This window comes from Scyliorhinus canicula, chromosome 11 (genome assembly GCF_902713615.1).
Source record: "Scyliorhinus canicula chromosome 11, sScyCan1.1, whole genome shotgun sequence".
Lineage (NCBI taxonomy): Eukaryota > Metazoa > Chordata > Chondrichthyes > Carcharhiniformes > Scyliorhinidae > Scyliorhinus > Scyliorhinus canicula.
This window is the reverse complement of record NC_052156.1, coordinates 9,756,321-9,775,080: the sequence shown is the minus strand read 5'-3', so window position 1 is coordinate 9,775,080 and position 18,760 is coordinate 9,756,321. Positions and strand designations below refer to the sequence as shown.

Sequence of the window (18,760 nt, the reverse complement as noted above, 5' to 3'; positions counted from 1 at the left end):
GACCATACCTTGAAAGAACATTTAAATCTACTGCTGATCAAACCTTGGAATTGCGAGTAATGCTTCACTGATCCTCAATCTGCCTCCCCCCACCTCCCAACACTATTCCTGCTTTTCCCACAGTTCTCACCCAAATCTGTTTTTAAAGACTTCCAAATAAGGTGTGTCCTGTGGAAATGTTTCCATCTTTCACTTGGATTAGGTGATATTTTACATAATTATTAGACTTATTTTGAGTGGAGTTGGCCACACTTGGTGTTAACGTCTTAGCACTTGTGTCACTTCCTTGGACAACTGGTCCTGCAAATGGATTTTAGTTATGAAGAGATGAACCTGACATTGTGAAATCTTGATATTTAATATAATACAGACTTTGGAAAAGAGACCAGTGATGTGTAATGGGGATTAGCAGATAGGCAAAAGTCCCCAGGTCTTACACTCGCAGCAGAGGACACAAATGAAGATGGCAATAATACAAATAACCAAAATGATAATGTTATTCTTATACCTCCAGTTTGGTCCCGTTTGAATATTTTTCTGGGCAATCAATGCGCTGAGTAAATGACGTTCTGCTCTCTGTGTCGAGGGTGACGAAGACAAACAACGATGGACGCATCAATCATTTCTGTTTTCTCGTTTAAAACTCTTCAGATTTCGATCCTGCAGGAGATGGTGAAGAACCATGATCGTCTCCAAGTCCCCTCAGCTTCAGAGAAGGGGGTGAAAGGAGATCAGGGTGAAAGAGGCCAACAGGGGACCCAGGTAACATTAGATTTCACAATTTTTAGTGCGCATGGGTGATGCAGAGGCCCAAATGAATCCAGTGCCTGAACCCTGGTGTAGAGGTCGTTCCACCTGTAAGGTGCATGGTTGCGAGCTTCAGAGGAGAATATCCATGCTGATAATAGTCAGTACATTGACTTACACCGCAGAGCTGTGTATTTAGCATTAGAGTTTATGGGTCGGACTCCCCCCACCCCCCCGCCGCCATCCCCCCACCAAACGCGGTGTGTTTTTTGGCACCCTGTGGGTGAGAATCTCCGGTCCAGTCCGTGCGGGAGCCGTTGCGAGCCAGAAGGGAAAATCTGGCGCCCAGCCAGAACTGCATTCACTTTCAACTGCGCTGGAAACCCCAGCCGCGAGCCAGGCTGGCAAATTACAGCCCATGTCTTTGTCATCATTCATATTAATGAAATCTAAATGCATTTGTTCGCAAATAAAGACGGAACTTTCTTTTGTTGTCAAAATCGTTCCTCTGATGGTCGTGCCCTTTTGAAAGTTAATGGGATGGGTTCTCCGATTTTTGAGGCGAAGTCTGAAGGAACTGGTTTTATGACGAGAAAATCGGGGAGGGCCCAGCTCCCGACCGGAGAGGGGCTAGCAGCCGCGGCAAGTAAAACGCACGGCCTTCCCGATATAAACGGCTGGAGATTTGACGGATCCGTGGCCGCGCATGCGCACGCTGATGACCTGCAGCGGTCACGCGTGAACGCAACCTGCCAGATAGTGCCCCCCTAGACAACCCCCGGCCACCCTCCACCAGTCCCCCCAGTCTTCGCCGAAGCCCCTCGGGCCAGCAGCATGGCTCCCCGCCCCCCACCCCGACTGTGTTAGCGCTGGACACAGCCCACGGCCGCCACACCGGGTTCGCGAAAACTGAGAGCACACTTGTCCTGCGCCGTCGGGAGCTCGGCCCATCGGGGGCGGACATCGGGGAAGGGCCTTCAGGTAACGTCCTGAGGCCGCCCCAACGGGTGCGGTGTACGCCCTCGATTCGATTCTAAACAGGGATTCTCCGCCGATCGCCGATTACGAAATTGGCGTCGGGCAACGGGGAATCCCGCCCAATAACTCTATAATAAAGAACAATAAAGAACAAAGAAAAGTACAGCACAGGAACAGGCCCTTCGGCCCTCCAAGCCTGTACCGACCATGCTGCCCGTCTAAACTAAAATCGTCTACACTTCCAGGGTCCATTTCCCCTATTCCCATCCTATTCATGTATTTGTCAAGATGCCCCTTAAACGTCACTATCGTCCCTGCTTCCACCACCTCCTCCGGCAGCGAGTTCCAGGCACCCACTACCCTCTGTGTAAAAAACTTGCCTCGTACATCTCCTCTAAACCTTGCTCCTCACACCTTAAACCTATGCCCCCTAGTAATTGACCCCTCTACCCTGGGAAAAAGCCTCTGACTATCTACTCTGTCTATGCCCCTCATAATTTTGCAGATCTCTATCAGGTCGCCCCTCAACCTCCGTCGTTCCAGTGAGAACAAACCAAGTTTATTCAACCTCTCCTCATAGCTAATGCCCTCCATACCAGGCAACATCCTGGTAAATCTCTTCTGCACCCTCTCTAAAGCCTCCACGTCCTTCTGGTATTGTGGCGACCAGAATTGATCACTATACTCCAAGTGTGGCCCAATAATAACGGAGGAATTATTGATAAGACCATAAGACATAGGAGCAGAATTAGGCCACTCGGCTCATCGAGTCTGCTCCGCCACTCAATCATGGCTGATATTTTCTCATCCCCATTCTCCTGCCTTCTCCCCATAATCCCTGATCCCCTTATTGATCTAGAGATATAGGAACACTCACATTTTTCATTTCAAAAGTAAAGACTTGGAACAAAACACCCCCTCCCTTTTATGCGAAATAATATTAAAGCTAATATTTTTCTTGTAAGCCAGATGTGTTTCTATGTGACCTGTGGATGTGAGATGATACATATCGATTGACCTGTCCTGGACAGATCACAGGTTTTCTCGGGACGTGTTTCTATTTCTGTCTTGTGTGCCATTTTGCAGGGAACCCAAGGAGTACCCGGCGAAAGAGGATTTAAAGGGGAGCAAGGAAGCCAAGGTTTTCCAGGGCCCCAGGGTCCACCGGGCCTTGCCGTTTCTGAACGGGGTCCAGAGGGCCCTCCGGGTAAACCAGGTGAACCAGGAAAACCAGGCATCCCAGGACTACCAGGCCGGGCTGGAGATAAAGGAGAAACCGCGCGACCTGGAGAAAAGGTCAGTAAAAAGCCAGCATGTCACACTCTCTCTCTCCCCTCTCCTCCTCTCCCTTCCCCGCAACCTTCTTCCACTTCGCTTGCCCCGCTTGTCTCTCTTTCCTTCAGCCTCTTTAGTCATTTATTTCCTTTCCCTGTGCCCCCTCCTTTTCTGCCCTTTCAGGGAATGTGTTGCCCTCTGGTGGGAGAAACAATGATTCCTCAATTCCGCCACCAAATCGGTGCCTTTCTGGTTTTTGACCCCTCCGATAAGGTTTTGTTTTTCTAATTTCACGGGATGTGGGCATCGCTGAAAGGTCAGCATTTGTTGCCCATCCCTCATTGGCCTTGTACAGAGTGGCTTGCTCGGCCATTTCAGTGGGCGGAGGGGCGGTGGGGAGAGGGGGGGGGGGCTCAGTTCAGAGGATCTGGAGCCACATGTAGTCCAGACCAGGTCAGGACGGCAGATTTCCTTCGCTCCAGGACATTAGTGAACCAGCTGGATTTTTACAGCAGTCAACCACGGTTCCATGGTCATCATTAGATTTTTAATACCGCATGTTTTTATGGAATTAAAAATCCCGCCATCGAAGCCAGGTCCCCAGAGCAGTACCTTGGATGACTCATCCAGTAACAAGGCCACCACCTCCGCCAGCTCTCCCTGTTTACTCTATTTGGGCTCCCCATATTTTTATTTTCATTGAATCTACCTTCATTTTCGGTACCAAAATCCAGGCCAATAAAACTGACCAACGTTTGATTGACAGGTAATTCCAAGAAGGCAGGAAAGTTTCAGAGGACAAAAGGCCATTCAGCCCATTCAAGCTCTCCCAGCAGAATATTGAGTCCATTATGTTTCTATCAGAGCATTTGAATCCCAGTGCATTACCTCGTCTGGCCATCTTGGCAATTCATTCCAGCTATCAGTAACTCTCTTTGCGAGTAAGTGCTCCCTGTTAACCACTGGCTTCTCCTTGCGTTGGTGAATCTCTCCCTGCTGTTCCTCGAAACTGCAGAATCTGCATTAACTTTCTCCAACCTTGAGTTTCTCTTGGATCGGGATTGCTAATTCCTTTCCATTGTTATTTTTCCGTGTGTCCGCCTACACGGTTGCACCAACCTTTGATAAGCGTCTACAGTCAAGGAGTGGGCAAGTTTGCCCGCAATGCTGTTCCTTAAAACCTTCAACTTGTGTTTTAGTAAGATCTCCTTTAGTGCAGAATCTTTGCATTTGTTTATACAATAACCCCGTTGAAGTTTTTAGCATGTTTTATTTCTGTCCTGCAGAGACAGACAGGTGGGATGGCCTCGGAGAGCGATTTGGTCACGTGATGTCATGTCTCTATTTTATTTCTATTTTCCACTACTCTTTGCGACTGTCGATTATGTTTCCTTCTTTCAGGGCGACAAAGGAACAATGGGTGACCGAGGAGACCCTGTAAGTATTAAACATCTATCCTTATGGTACAGAGCGTTTTCAGTGCTTTGCACTGGGTGACTACTTACAACAATTTGTACGTTTAGCATCAAAAGATCCTGAGGTGCTTTACAGAGAGATCGGACGTCAAGCTGGGGTGGAAGGCCCACAGCCAAAGATATGGGCTCCAATTCTCAAAGAATAGACAGCAAGCAGGAACTGAGTGAAGAGTTAAGAAAGGTGACTAACAGGTTACCCAAGGGTGCGTAACTTAAAGACATGAATAGGAGCAGGAATAGACCATTCAGCACCTCGAGGTGGCATTAAATGTTGGAGAGTAATATTAGCAAGACAGAGGGGGTTTGGGGAAGACACTGAGGGTAATGCATGAGAAGGGATGAGGTGATGACATTTCAAAATCCAATATCTTATTAAATGATCAGCACATTCTTCCGTTCGTTTCTCCCTCATTTACTGACCTAAATGATGCAGTTACGTCATTCCCCTCAGCTACTCTCAGTAGCAGCAAGTTCCGCCTTCTCGACGCTTTCTTTTGAAAAGAGTTAGTTCCTCATTGGATTTATTCGTTGCATATTTTTGATCCCCAGTTCTGGATGAGGCTCGCTCCAGTATCTGTTTCCAATTCACTAATGATGGTTTGTATTCTGGTTTCAGGGGCGAGATGGTCCACAAGGTATAAGAGGTCTTCCAGGAATTGCGGTAATTATCAGAACTTCTGAACAAAATTAAACATCCAATGTATTTTGTGCTAGTACCAGGAGAATTGCTCACCTGGAGTGTCAATTCATCAGAACCCAAGAATTAGTGGAGCAGGAGAAGCTCTTTCGGCTCCCCGTTCCTACGTCAATATTCGATTCGATCCGGGTTGATCTGATGGTGGCCTTAACTTCACTTTCCTGCCTTCCCCCTGTAATTCTTGACTCTCTCAGCAATCAAAGATCCGCCTATCTCAGCCTTGAATACATTCACTGCTCTCTGGGGGAGAGAATTCCAAAGACCAACAACCTTCTCAGAGATGCAAAGCTCTCCTCAACTCCATCTTAAATTTTTTAACTACTTGTTCCGGAACTCACCAAGGCTCCTTGGGCAGCTCCCTCCAAACCCACGATCTCTCCCAGTCTGAGCTCACTGCTCTATCAAGGACAGTGGATGGGCGCCTCATGAAAAATGAAATGAAATGAAAATCGTTTATTGTCACAAGTAGGCTTCAAATGAAGTTACTGTGAAAAGCCCCTAGTCACCACATTCTGGCGACTGTTCGGGGAGGCTGGTATGGGAATTGAACCCGCGCTGCTGGTCTGCCTTGGTCTGCTTTAAAAACCAGCGATTTAGCCCACTGTGCTAAACCAGTCCCTTATTCTAGTCCAATCACAGGGCAGGCACCTCGCGTGCCTCAGCAATGGCAGAGGTCAGCATGGTATGTGCTTTCCTGCTTGAGGCCCCTGGGTCTATGATGGCCTCCTGAATTGGTGCAGGGATCATAGAATCCCTACAGTGCAGACAGAGGCCAATCGGTCTATCGGGTCTACATCGGCCCACCGAAATAGCACCTTACCCATTCCCACGCCCCATCCCCGTAACACCACCTAACCTTTTGGCCACTAAGCGGCTATTTAGCATGGCCAGTCACCTAACCTGCACATCTTTGGACTGTGGGAGGAAACCGGAGCATCCGGACGAAATCCACCGAGCCACGGGGAGAACGTGCAACCTCCATGTCATGATATGCAAACATACAACCAATGAACATTCAGAATAGGACACAACCAATGGGCAGTCAGGACACTGAAAGGTGGCATCACCACAAGGGGGCATGACATAAACACTATAAAAGGGATGGGGCACTCACACCCTGCCTCTTTCCACAGACAGACATCTAGAGAGTCAGACAGGGTTGATCAGCAGCATCACACCCCAGCACGTGGCTTAGAGCAAGCTGGTACAGTTAGACTGAGTTACTGCAGTTAGATTAGCAGAGAGTCGAACTCATTTGAGAACTGTGTTAATAGTTCAATAAACACGCTGAACTCATTTCAGAGTCTGGAGCATCCTTTAGTTAAGACTGCATCAAGTAGCAGCCTGTGCTATCTGAAGCAGGATAACACAACATTCCACACAGACAGTCACCCAAAGCCGGAATTGAACTCGGGCCCCTGATGACTGTGAGGCAGCTGTGCTAGCCACTATGCCACCGAGAGCGCTTCCATTAAGTTGACTGCCTCCACAAGTGGTGGGTGTGATGATATGCATACGGCAAGTTTGCCCACAATGTCATACACGACCTCCGACCACTAGGTGGCATTGTAAGCCCATCACGTGACCCTGTGGTCTGGGAGTTCTGAGTTGGTCGTATTTGCAGTAGTTTCACAATAGCTGTTTAGTGTTAGTTTATTATTTTATTTATCCTAGTTCATAGAATTTATAGAGCAGAAGGAGGCCATTCGGCCCATCAAGTCTATACCGTCTCTTGGAAAGAGTACCATACTTAACCCCATGACTCCACCCTATCCCTGCAACCCAGTAAACCCAGCTAACCTTTTTTAGACACTGTGGGCAATTTACCATGGCCAATCCACCTAACCTGCACATCTTTGGACCGTGGGAGGAAACCGGAGCACCCGGAGGAAACGCACGCAGACACTGGGAGAACATGCAGACTTAGCACAGGAGCGACCCAAGCCGGGAATCGAACCTGGGACCCTGGGGTGTGAAGCAACTGTGCTAACCACTGCGCTACCCCTAGTTATCTTACCAGGCAGTTGTTCTACAATAAATTATTTAACTTACTTGTTCTGTAGTTCATCATTCGCTTTGGTCAGTCTACAGAAAATGACATGGTACCAGGAGTAGCGACCCTGTGGTCTGGGAGTTGGGAGTTGGTCGTGCTGGTAGATAGACGTATTTACCAAGCCAGTGAAATCACTCGCATTTGGGGACTCAATGATGTAAATTCGCTGCCTACCTCCATAGCTTTCCTATCCTGCCCTAGGAAAGTTCCCCAGTGCAGGAATACACAGGGAGACCCACTGTTTTCCTGGTTTCAACACTCTTTCCCACCCCCACTCGGGGCAAAGAAAATTCAGCCATTGAAGATCGAAAGTGTTCAATATGTGGGAGACATCAATGTGTTGGTGATTCTCAGTGGAGTTACACACCATTAATATGTGTTTCTATTATGTCTTTTTTATTACAAGTAGAACATTGTTTTCAATAACAAAATCTGAAAGCTTCTGTCACAGTCACCTTATTATATTTCTCTCACCATTATTTCAGGCCGGTAAACCGGATATAGTTGTTGGTGCTCCTGGGGAAAGAGGACTTCCAGGTCTATCGGGAGTAAAGGTCAGTGTCGGACAAAACAAGATGCATGGTTGGGAATACTTCGGGATCATGGTTAACGTATTGGATGTGTTAAGTTGTATGTATGTGATATATGATATATATATGTGATATGTCATATGTGATATATGCAACAGTGGTGACTACCACATTCACCCCCTGTTAAAAAAGTGTCCAGTGGGGGTGGTGGAAAAACTATTTACATGCATTTAAGGTTAACATTCTGGGGAAAGTTCACAAATTCAGCCGATCGGGTGCCTTGATCCTCAGTTGTGAGTGCCACAGTCCCGGTGGCGATGCAGGCGTCGGCTCGGTCGCCGGTGACTGCGGGAGCGTGTAGACCTCATCTTCATCCCCGGGCGGGACCAAGGGGAGGACGGATGATCCTGGAGCGGGGGCTGTGGTGGGGTGCACTGGGGGGAGGAAGGGTGGCGCCGCAGGGGGGTTGGTGGGGACCCAGCTGGTGCCAGGTCCCTGAGGGAGACTGTGTCTTGGCAGCCATCGGGGTACGCCACGTAGGCGTACTGCGGGTTTGCATGGAGTAGCTGTACCCTCTCGATCAATGGGTCCACCTTGTGGAGCCGCACATGCTTGCGGAGGAGGACGGGTCCTGGAGCTGCCAGCCATGTTGGGAGTGAAACCCCGGAGGTGGACTTCCTGGGGAAGGCATGGTGACGTTCATGGTGGGGGGGGGGAGGGGGGGATTAGTCACTGTGCAAAGTAGCGATCGGATGGAGTGAAGGGCGTCGGGGAGGACCTCCTTCCAGCGGGAGACTGGGAGATGTTTGGACCGTAGGGCCAGTTTTAACGGCCTTCCAGACTATTCTGTTCTCCTGCTCCACCTCCCCACTTCCCCGGAAGTGTAGCTGGTCGTTCTGCTCGAGGCAATGCCCCTATTGAACAGGTACTGGCGCAGCGCATCGCTCATAAAGGAGGATCCCCGGTCGCTGTGGATGTAGGCGGGGAAACTGAACAGGGCGAAGATGGTGTTAAGGGCTTTGATGACTGAGGCAGACGTCATATCGGGGCATGGGATGGTGAAGGGGAATCTGCAGTATTCGTCGACCAGGTTCAGGAAGTACGTTTTTCGGTCGGTGGAGGGGAGGGGCCCTTCGAAAACCCGCTGAGGCGTTCAAAGGGGCGGAAGGCCTTCACCAGGCGCGCTCGGTCTGGCCGGTAGAAGTGCGGTTTGCACTTTGCGCACACCTGGCAGCCTCTGGTGACAGCCCTGACTTCCTCGATGGAGGAGGGCAGATTGCGGGCCTTTATGAAGTGAAAGAACCGGATGACCCCTGGCTGACAGAGACCGTCGTGTAGCGCCCGGAGTCGGTCTGATTGTGCGCTGGCACATGTACCTCGGGATAGGGCATCGGGGAGCTCGGTGAGCTTACCGGGGCGATACAAAATCTCGTAATTGTAGGTGGAGAACTCTATCCTCCACCTCAAGATTTTATCATTGTTGATCTTGCCCCGTTGTGTGTTTTTGAACATGAAGGCAACCGACCATTGGTCAGTGAGGAGAGGGAATCTCCCGCTGGCCAGGTAATGCCTCCAATGCCGCACAGCTTCTACGATGGCTTGGGCCTCCTTTTCGACGGAGGAGTGCTGAATTTCGGAGGCATGGAGGGTGCATGAAAAGAATGCCACGGGCCTGCCTGCCTGGGTGAGGGTGGCGGCCAGAGCAACGTCTGGTGCATCGCTGCCTCGGCCGTCAGGGGGAAAGCGGTGGAGTGAATGAGTGGGCGGGCCTTGTCCGCATTGTTAGGGACCCATTGGGCGTAGTATGAGAAGAAGCCCAGGCATCGTTTGAGGGCCTTGGGGCAGTGGGGAGGGGGAGTTCCATGAGGGGGCGAATGCGATCAGGGTCGGGCCCTAGAACTCCATTTTGCACCACATAGCCAAGGATTGCTAAGCGGTTGGTGCTGAACACACACTTCTCCTTGTTGTACGTAAGGTTGAGGAGTTTGGCGTTGTGTGGCGGTGTGGTCCTGCTGGTCATGGCCGCAGATGGTGACGTTATCCAGGTATGGGAAGGTGGCCAGCAGTCCGTACCGGTCAACCATTCGGTCCATCTCCCATTGGAAGACCGAGACCCCATTAGTGACACCGAAAGGAACCCTAAGGAAGTGGTCAAGGCGGCCACCTGTTTCAAATGCAGTGTACGGGTGGTCCGCCTTGCGAATGGGGAGCTTGTGGTAGGCAGATTTCAGGTCCACTGTGGAGTAAACACGGTACTGTGCAATCTGATTGACCATATCAGATATGCGTGGGAGGGGGAACGCGTCGAGCTGCGTGTACCGATTGATGGTCTGACTGTAGTGAACGACCATCCTGTTTTTCTCAAGGGAGCATTTTCACAACTACCACTTGGGCTCTCCAGGGGCTGTTGCTGGCTTCGATGATGCCTTCCCGCAGCAGCCACTGGACCTCAGACCTGATGAAGGTCCTGACCTGGGCGCTGTACCGTCTGCTCCTGGTGGCGACGGGTTTGCAATCCGGGGGTGAGGTTTGCAAACAGAGAAGGCGGGTTGACCTTAAGAGTCGTGAGACCGCAGACAGTAAGGGGTGGTGTTGACCCGCCGAATTTCAGGGTTAGGCTCTGGAGGTTGCATTGGAAGTCCAGGCCGAGTAGCAAGGCAGCGCAGAGGTTGGGGAGGACGTGGAGCCAGAAGTCGCTGAACTCTACGCCCTGGATGGTGAGGGTAGCGGTGCAGTACCCCCGGATCTCCATGGAGTGGGATTCGGAGGCCAGGGAGATTCGTTGTTTGATGGGGTGTACCACGCGGGAGCAGCGCCTTACTGTTTCGGGGTGGATGAATCTTTCTGTGCCCCCGGAGTCCAGAAGGCATGATGTCTTGTTCCCATCGACCTTTACCGTTGTCGATGCTGTTGCGAGGTTGTTCGGCCGGGACTGGTCGATCATGATGGAGGCGAGCTGTAGCTGGTGTTGGAAGGCTCCTGGCTGGTCGGCGGCAGTTGCAGGAGATGAGTGGCCCAATGAGGTGCCCAATGGGCAGGGGTCCTGAAGCGGGGAAGATGGTGGCGCCCACGGGTCGCACGTGGCCTGCGGTGTTAAAGATAGAGGCGCCCACGGGCCGCACGAGGCCTGAGGCAAGCAAGTAGCGGCACCCACAGGCCGCAAGTGGGTTGTGGGGGCGAAAATGGTGGCGCCCACGGGTCGCACGTGCGGGGTGCAGGAACAATTGACCTAGTTACAGCGCCGATCGAGCGGGCCTGGCACACAGCAGCAAAATGTCCTTTCTTCCTGCAGGCCTTGCAGAGTGCGCTCCGCGCCGGGCAACGCTGCCGGGGGTGCTTTGTCTGTCCGCAGAAGTAGCACTTGGGTCCCCCGGGGTTGGCTGGCTGCCATGCGGCGCAGGCTTGGGGTTGGCTGAGGGCGGTCGCAGGTGGGGTGAACGATGGGGTGGTCGCTGGTGGGGTCCATGATGGGGTGTTCACTGGTGGGGTCCACGATGTCCAGGAGGGGGGCGCCGTGCGGTCGGGGGCATACGCTTGTACATTACGGGAGGTGACCGTTAGTGAGATCGCTAGTTTCTTGGTCGCCGTGAGGTCGAGGGTAGCCCCTTCTAAGAGGCGCTGGCGGATGTACGCCGACCCTGTGCCCGTAATGAAAGTGTCCCTAATTAGGAGTTCGGAATGTTCAACGGCCGAAATGGCCTGGCAATCGTAGTACCTCACCAGGGCGCGCAGGGTACGCCAGAAATCTTCCACCGACTCACCGGGGAGTTGATGCCGCGTGGACAGGAGGTGCGTGGCATAGAGTTTGTTAGTCTGCTGGGTGTAGTTCTCTTTCAGAAGCGCCATGGCCTCAGCGTAGGTCAGCGCGTCCCGGATGAGGGGAAAGATATCGGAGCTCAGCCGTGTATACAGGATCTGGAGTTTCTGTGCTTCTGTGGGCGGTTCTGTCGCAGATCCAATGAAGGCTTCGAAGCAAGCTAGCCAATGGGCGAAGGCCGACGTGGCGTTGTCTGCTTGAGGGTGCAGCTGCAGGCGATCTGGCTTGGTGCAGAGATCCATCGCTGTAAAATCTCTGCTTAATAAATTGATACACTATCAATTACGACGAGACGAGAGCAGAGAGTAATCGAGGCTTTATTACACAGAGATGTGTGGCCTCCTGCAGCTGCTGCCGAAATGGCTGCTGTACGGAGAGCACACACATTTATACTCCGCCTACTGGGCGGAGCCAGCAGGAAGGGATATACCCCCGGTACCTGTAGTATAGGGGCCTTACCGTATTACATCTTGTATACGCATTATACAAACAGTGGTGACTACCACACAGACTAAGGCCGCCATATTCACGCGCCGGCCGATGCTTTCGGGTCCTGACAGCAGATCAGCTTTCAGCCAATCAAAGACCAATCTATTCAAAGTAGGTCCACCTGTAAAATGACTTTTGAAATGGCGGAAAGGAAGTTGAAGCAAAATAACAATTGAAATTCCTCTCGGAAGAAGAAAGGTAGAAATGTTTGGAACTTATGTGAAGCCAATGGTAAAGAAAGAGACCATTGAGAAGGGAGGACAAATGGAACAAAACTGCTTTTGTTTCCTTTCATCATTTTTTGAAGTGTTTTTAGGACTTACATTTTTAATGATATAATTGATCATTTTATTTCTGTAATGTTAGTGTTTGTTTCCTTGGACCTGAGGGAGCAAGGTGCAGCTTTATCAGCTGTGGCTTCATGAGTCGTGGTTTGACCTTTCAGCCAGAACATTGTGGGTTCAAGACCCACCCCGACAGACCTAATCCCAGTTGATGCTTCAATATACTATTGAAGGACAGCTGCACGGTTGGCGATGCCATCTTTCAAATGGGACTTTACATTCCCAAGGATGTGAAAGACCCCTTGGCATTAATGGCAAGAAGAGCAGAGGTTTATCTCCCCGATGTGTTGGTCAATATTTATCCCTCAAGCAACATTGCAAAACCACCTGATCTGGTTCTTGTCACAGTGATGTTTGTGGGAGCTTGCTTTGCGCAGATTGGCTGCTGCATTTCCTACATTGCGCTGGTAACCACACTTCAACAGTACTCCATTGGCTGTGAACTGCCTTGGGAGTCTCGGCGCTAGAGAAATGCAAGTCCCTTCTTTGTTTCAACTTTGGTCAATCACCATTTTGCCACTCAGGAAAGATATCCGTATAAAAAAGGGGTAAGTGTTGAGAGTCTGAGCCAGAATCGAGGTATCCAGCCCATTACCAGTTCCAAGTGGGAAAACCGCCAGCAGTGTTGTCACTGTGTTGTGATCCGGGTTGGCGGGATGTGATGCTAGTCTCTGTGCGATGCCAATTTCTGAGCGGCTTCTCTTCCGTCACAACACTGGAGCCGTGACCAGCTCCTCGTGGAAATGCTTGGACCACAGGCATATTCTGTTCCCTTCAATGCTGTTGGTTCCCCCTCTATTTGTCCAGACAAGGTGTGAGGATGTTGTGAAGAAATAGGGCTTGAGATTCCTGGTCCGTTGGTGACAGGCTGATAGCAGGAAGACAGGTCCAGCGGCAGGGGAAGGCATCAAGGGGAAACCTGAAGTTTCCCACTGCCATGCCAATGCCAGTGGTTGGGCTGCCTGCTTGGTGCTAATCGATCCATTTAAGTGGCCAATTGAGAGACACTTTCTGCCTCTGTGGGACCCTCTGCAGGGACCACTTGGTAAACTGGTGAGTGGGTGGCAATGGGGAGGGAGGGGCCCACCACCGCGCACACGCCACCTCATTCCGGGGTCTGCCTGCCTGACTCTACATCCCCACTGAATCCTACCATGTCTTCAATGGTGCCCAGTCATTGCGATACCCTCTCTCTGGAATTGCAATCTTAGCAATGGCCACCGTTTGTGGTGGCGCTGATGAGCGGCAGCCCTCTGATTGGGCCAGCAGCTCTTGTAGGCGGGCTACCACCCTTCGAATGCAGCAGGTGGCCTCGTAATTGGCCACCTTTCCTAGTATGTTGTCCTACCCACTGTCGACAAGAGGATCACCTCCCAGGTGGTGGGACAGCCAGATAAGCAATAATATTCAGCCCTGGGGGTGACTTTAGAAGCACCATTAAGAATAGTGTATGGATTGGCGTGATGTGTTGAGTGGGGCACCAAGCTCTTACACACTGTTGCCCTTCTCACCCTCTGCACCTGTTGAAGGTGCTGGCTCCAGGGAAGGCCCAGTAGCTCATCCAGTAGGCCAGTTTATGTGGGTTACAATGAGAACCAGATCAGCTATTTGTCTGTGGGTGGCAGCACGGCTAAAATCAATCCAGTCCCCTCACCTGATGTCCACACGACTTCCAGGAGGAGTGACCGGCGAGCGATCAGAGCGGCAGTCCTGGTAGACCCCCCCCCCCCCCCCCCAACCCCCGTCAGTTCTTCCTACCTATCCCAGCTGACATTGAACAACTCAGGAGAAGTTAGAAATCAAGCCATTGTATGTCCTAGTTTGTATGTCTCGTTGTCAGACTTTCTTGGCCAATAGAGAGTCCAACTGTTTATTTAAATCGCACCCTCAACTCTACTTTAGTAATCTACCACTCGATTACTAACCATTTTATCACCTGGCTACCATTAGTGATACATTAGCTCCAAGAATATAGGAATAACTGGACAATAAAATAACCCAAAGTCTATCTATTAATACAAACATATGAACAAGGAGCCGGAGGAGGCCATTCAGCCCCTCGAGCCTGCTCCGCCATTCAATACAATCATGGCTGATCTGATCACAACCTGCCTACTACCGCTAACCTATCCACCTCCACCTTAAACACATTCCAGGATCCTGCTTCCACAGAGAATTCCAAAGACTCACGACCCTCTGAATGAAAACCTTTCCCCTCATCTGAAGCTTTGGGATTCAATCCCTTTGCCTCAGGATCCTTGGGCGAGCGCCATTCGGCACTGGCGCCCACAGACATGGACCAGCTGGAAAGGCACTCGCGGGGGGGTCTCCCAGGGGTTCGGAGGCCACCAACTGCATGCCCTTTGGGCAGGGTGGTGCTCCGGCACTGATGGTGCCACCTGGGTACCCTGGCATTGCCAGCTGGCATCCTGGCAGTGTCATCTGGGTGCCAGGTGGCACTGCCAAGGTGCCCAGGTGGCACTGCCAAGGTGCCCAGGTGGCACTGCCAAGGTGCCCAGGTGGCACTGCCAAGGTGACCAGGTGGCACTGCCAAGGTGCTCAGGTGGCACTGCCAAGGTGGCACTGCCAAGGTTCCCAGGTGGCACTGACAAAGTGCCCAGGCGGCACTGCCAAGGTGCCAAGCTGGCATTTTTTGCATGCGTGCGAACAGGCCGGTGTTGCTCGGCATGGGTGTTGGAGGGGTGGGTCGGGGACCCTCACACATTGCGTTTGGGCTGGGGAGGGATTGTTTCGGGCACCTCGGAGATCGGGGCGCCATTTAAAAATGGCATTCCGATCTCTCGCTACTATTGGGAGTTCTGGCGAGCGGAGCTCCTCATTGTAAAGAATCGAGGCTATGTGCAGCCTCGGCTGCGTGTTCCCCATTCGGGCCCCTTCCTTATTCAACACGAGTCACGTTAATTGGCCATGTGTTTCTCTGCACTGTGGGACTTTGTTCCCTTTTGGGAGAATCACGTCCATAGTCTCACGATTGACATCCTGTAGAATTGAAGCATAAACCTGAATTTCAATTCACCTTCTTCGATCCTGGTAGTCACATGACCAATGATAATGGTGTCACTGATTAATCACAGCTATTAATCTCTGTCGATTAAGCTGCAACTGTTCTAGGCATAAAAAAAACTTGCATTTATAAAGAGCCATTCACTACTCTCGGACACCCCGAAGCACGTTGCTGCCAATGAAGTCATTTTATTTTTAAGTTAAGTCATTGTTGGAATAGAGGAAATGCAACAATAACCAATTTGTGCATCGCAAACTTCCACAATCAGAAATGTGACAATGAGCAGAATATCTATTTTCGATTTGATTTGATTTATTATTGTTGCATGTATTAGTATACAGTGGAAAGGATCGTTCCTTGCATGCTGTACAAACAATTCGTACCGTACATCGGGAAGGAAGGAGAGGCTGCAGAATATAATGTTACAGTTATAACAAGGTGCAGAGAAACATTTTATGATTGAGGGATAAATATTGGCCAGGACATGGGGGATAATTGCCCTGCTTCTTTTTGAAATTGCCCTCACGTTCTGTGTCCCAAAATGCTATTTTCTGAACAAAGTCTTATCTAGTGTGAATTAAAGAACTCCAGTTGTTTCCGCCGTTACCTAACGGAGCCTATTGCGCAGATTGACCATTCCTTCGCTGAAATATTGGGGGGTTTTCAGCGCACCCTGGCGGCATGTTCCCCCCACACCCCCACCCCGAATTGTTTCCACAGATTTGGCTTGAATTTAAGTTTCCTCTCCCGTGTCACATTGAATCTGTTTTTTTCTGTTTTATCGCAGGGGGACATTGGACCAGCCGGATCAGTTGGAGCTAAAGGAGATAAGGTCTGAGTATAGTAAGTTCCTTGTAGCCTACTACAGTCACCCAAAGGCCATCAGCTAATGATGGTTAAAGCTGAGGACAATCCGGGTTGGGTCAGGTCAGGACTCCCTCCGCCAGATGTTGGCAGACAGATTTCTCAGGAATCTTTAAAACCAAAAATCAAATCCATGAGCAAGGGAAAAATACAACAAGAGACTCGATGTTGTATTGTTGCATGGAGTCAAAAAAGCCCATTTCGGCACCGTCGCCTTTTTATTGGGGGAACAGTCTTTGCGTTGGCTTTTTACAACTTTAGAGAGTAACTGGCATTGGTGTGAGTGGGCATTGTCCAGATGATCTCCTGTAAGACCATCGCCATTGTACTTAATGTTGTTGGGAATATGATCAATGTAGAGGCAATGGAATGTTGTTATGAGTACTCAAGTGCATTTTCCCCCTGATTGCCTGTTGACATGCATTGTTAATTGTGGTTTCTCTGTCAATAAAATGGTGCTTTTGATTGTAGGGTGATGTCGGGACAAAGGGAGACCGAGGTGAAAGAGGTGAAGTGGGCGGGAAAGGCAGGGATGGCTCACCGGTGAGTATATCCTGGTCTACATAAGAATAAGTCATAACCATTACGGTGCCCTTAGAGCCCAGGGGATGGAGGGGCAGCTGAAATTGAAAATTGAAAATCGCTTATTGTCACGAGTAGGCTTCAATGAAGTTACTGTGAAAAGCCCCTAGTCGCCACATTCCGGCGCCTGTCCGGGGAGGCTGATACGGGAATCGAACCGTGCTGCTGTCCTGCTTGGTCTGCTTTAAAAGCCAGCGATTTAGCCCAGTGAACTAAACCAGCTGGAATGAGCTCCAGAGGCCTTTGTGGCATCTGGCTCTGCCAGTCCTGGTGCCAGCCCCATCTAGGGCTGGTTTGGCACAGTGATCTAAACAGCTGGCTTGTAATGCAGAACAAGGCCAGCAGCGCGCGTTCAATCCCCGTACCGGCCTCCCCGAACAGGCGCCGGAATGTGGCGACTAGGGGCTTTTCACAGTAACTTCATTGAAGCCTACTTGTGACAATAAGCAATTATTATTATTATTATTATTATTATAATTGTCTGCACCATGGCGTCGACACCCTCAGTGATGATCCTCAGTGACTGGGCAATGCTCTGAAGTTCCTCAGCAATGTCCACCTGCACCTGGGACATATCCCTCATCGACCGGACATGATGTCGAGGGCCTCACAATGGTCGTCATGAACTGAACAACGCCTTGGACACCACCACTCAACATGCTGACCTCACGCTCCAGCCTCTCCACTGTGGACACCACCTTAGCAATGTTAGCTTCGGTGCCATGTATTGTTGGCATCATCTCCTGCACCCGTAGCCTTTGGGACTCCTCCAATCGGCTATGTAGTCACTGAAATGTCGCTGACATCCCCTCCTGAGTCTCACGGCTGTGTCCTATCATCTGTATCAGCCCTGGGATTTTTTTTTTTAAATTTAGAATATCCAATTTTTTCCAATTAAGAATCAATTTGGCATGGTCAATTCACCTACCCTGCACATCTTTGGGTTGTGGGGGTGAAACCCACACGGACACGGGCAGAATGTGCAACCTCCACACGGGCAGTGATCCAGGGCCAGGACCGAACCCGGGTCCTCGGCACCGTGAAGCCGCAGTGCTAACCACTGCGCCACCTGGCCGCCCCACATCAGCTCTGGGATAACCTTGTCCAGAGGTTTGGCGTCTGACTGTGACTCAGCTGAGACCTGGGATCCAGCCGACCTCGGACTTCCTGCCTCCGTCTGATGAGCGTCAGCAACTGTCTGGTGCCCACCAGATTGTGCTCCGGAAGCCTGTCCACTAATGTCGCCCACCGAGGTGTGTGTCACTGCGCTGCTGGAAGGGGGGGTGACAGCTGTGACTCCTTCATGGTGGTCTGCATGGAGCTCTCCTCTGAGTTGATCCCGTGGGTTGCGGTGGGGGGGGGGGGGGGGGGGGGGGGGGGGGGGGCATGTGACCACTCCCGATAGCCTGGCCAAATCAGATGGAGATCCTGTGAGAGGATGGATATGTGGTCAGTGGGAGGGTAGGATCATTTTGTCTGACATGAACAACTCACTGGAGATCTGGGTGAAGGGGGAGTGGAGCCTCACCTCTGCGGGGCACACCAACCTAGGTGTTGGTGACTGCTCTCTCCTCGGTCAACCCCGCCATCTCCAGGGCCCGTTCCTCATACAGGATGAGGACTCAGATCTCTGCTAGACCGCCACCCGTCTTGGCCCTTTCCTGCTTATTATGGGCTATCTTCTCCTACCAGACAAAGGGAGGAAATTGTGAACTGCACGTTTGATGGGTCGGGGTGTCTATAGCAGGTGACATGTGTGGGCGCCGCAGCTTGACATGAAGGGGTTCTGCTGGTGGGTGCCGGGGGTGCCTGAAGATCAGATGTGGGGAGGGTCCGAGGTGTCAGCCAGTGATTTGTTGGGGGTGGGGCGGGGGAGGGTTGCGT

The 18,760-nt window shown here is 51.1% G+C and overlaps 1 protein-coding gene across 1 annotated transcript in view; it reads left to right on the top strand.

Annotated features, from left to right (window-relative positions):
* The window catches only part of col7a1 (collagen, type VII, alpha 1), a 408,534-nt gene that overhangs the window by 277,124 nt on the left and 112,650 nt on the right, over positions 1-18,760 (top strand). Inside the window, exons 77-83 of the mRNA XM_038812016.1 lie at positions 652-762; positions 2,812-3,021; positions 4,402-4,437; positions 5,092-5,136; positions 7,711-7,779; positions 16,218-16,262; positions 16,766-16,837. Coding sequence (XP_038667944.1) covers positions 652-762; positions 2,812-3,021; positions 4,402-4,437; positions 5,092-5,136; positions 7,711-7,779; positions 16,218-16,262; positions 16,766-16,837 — 588 coding nt within the window. The remainder of the gene's footprint in view (positions 1-651; positions 763-2,811; positions 3,022-4,401; positions 4,438-5,091; positions 5,137-7,710; positions 7,780-16,217; positions 16,263-16,765; positions 16,838-18,760) is intronic.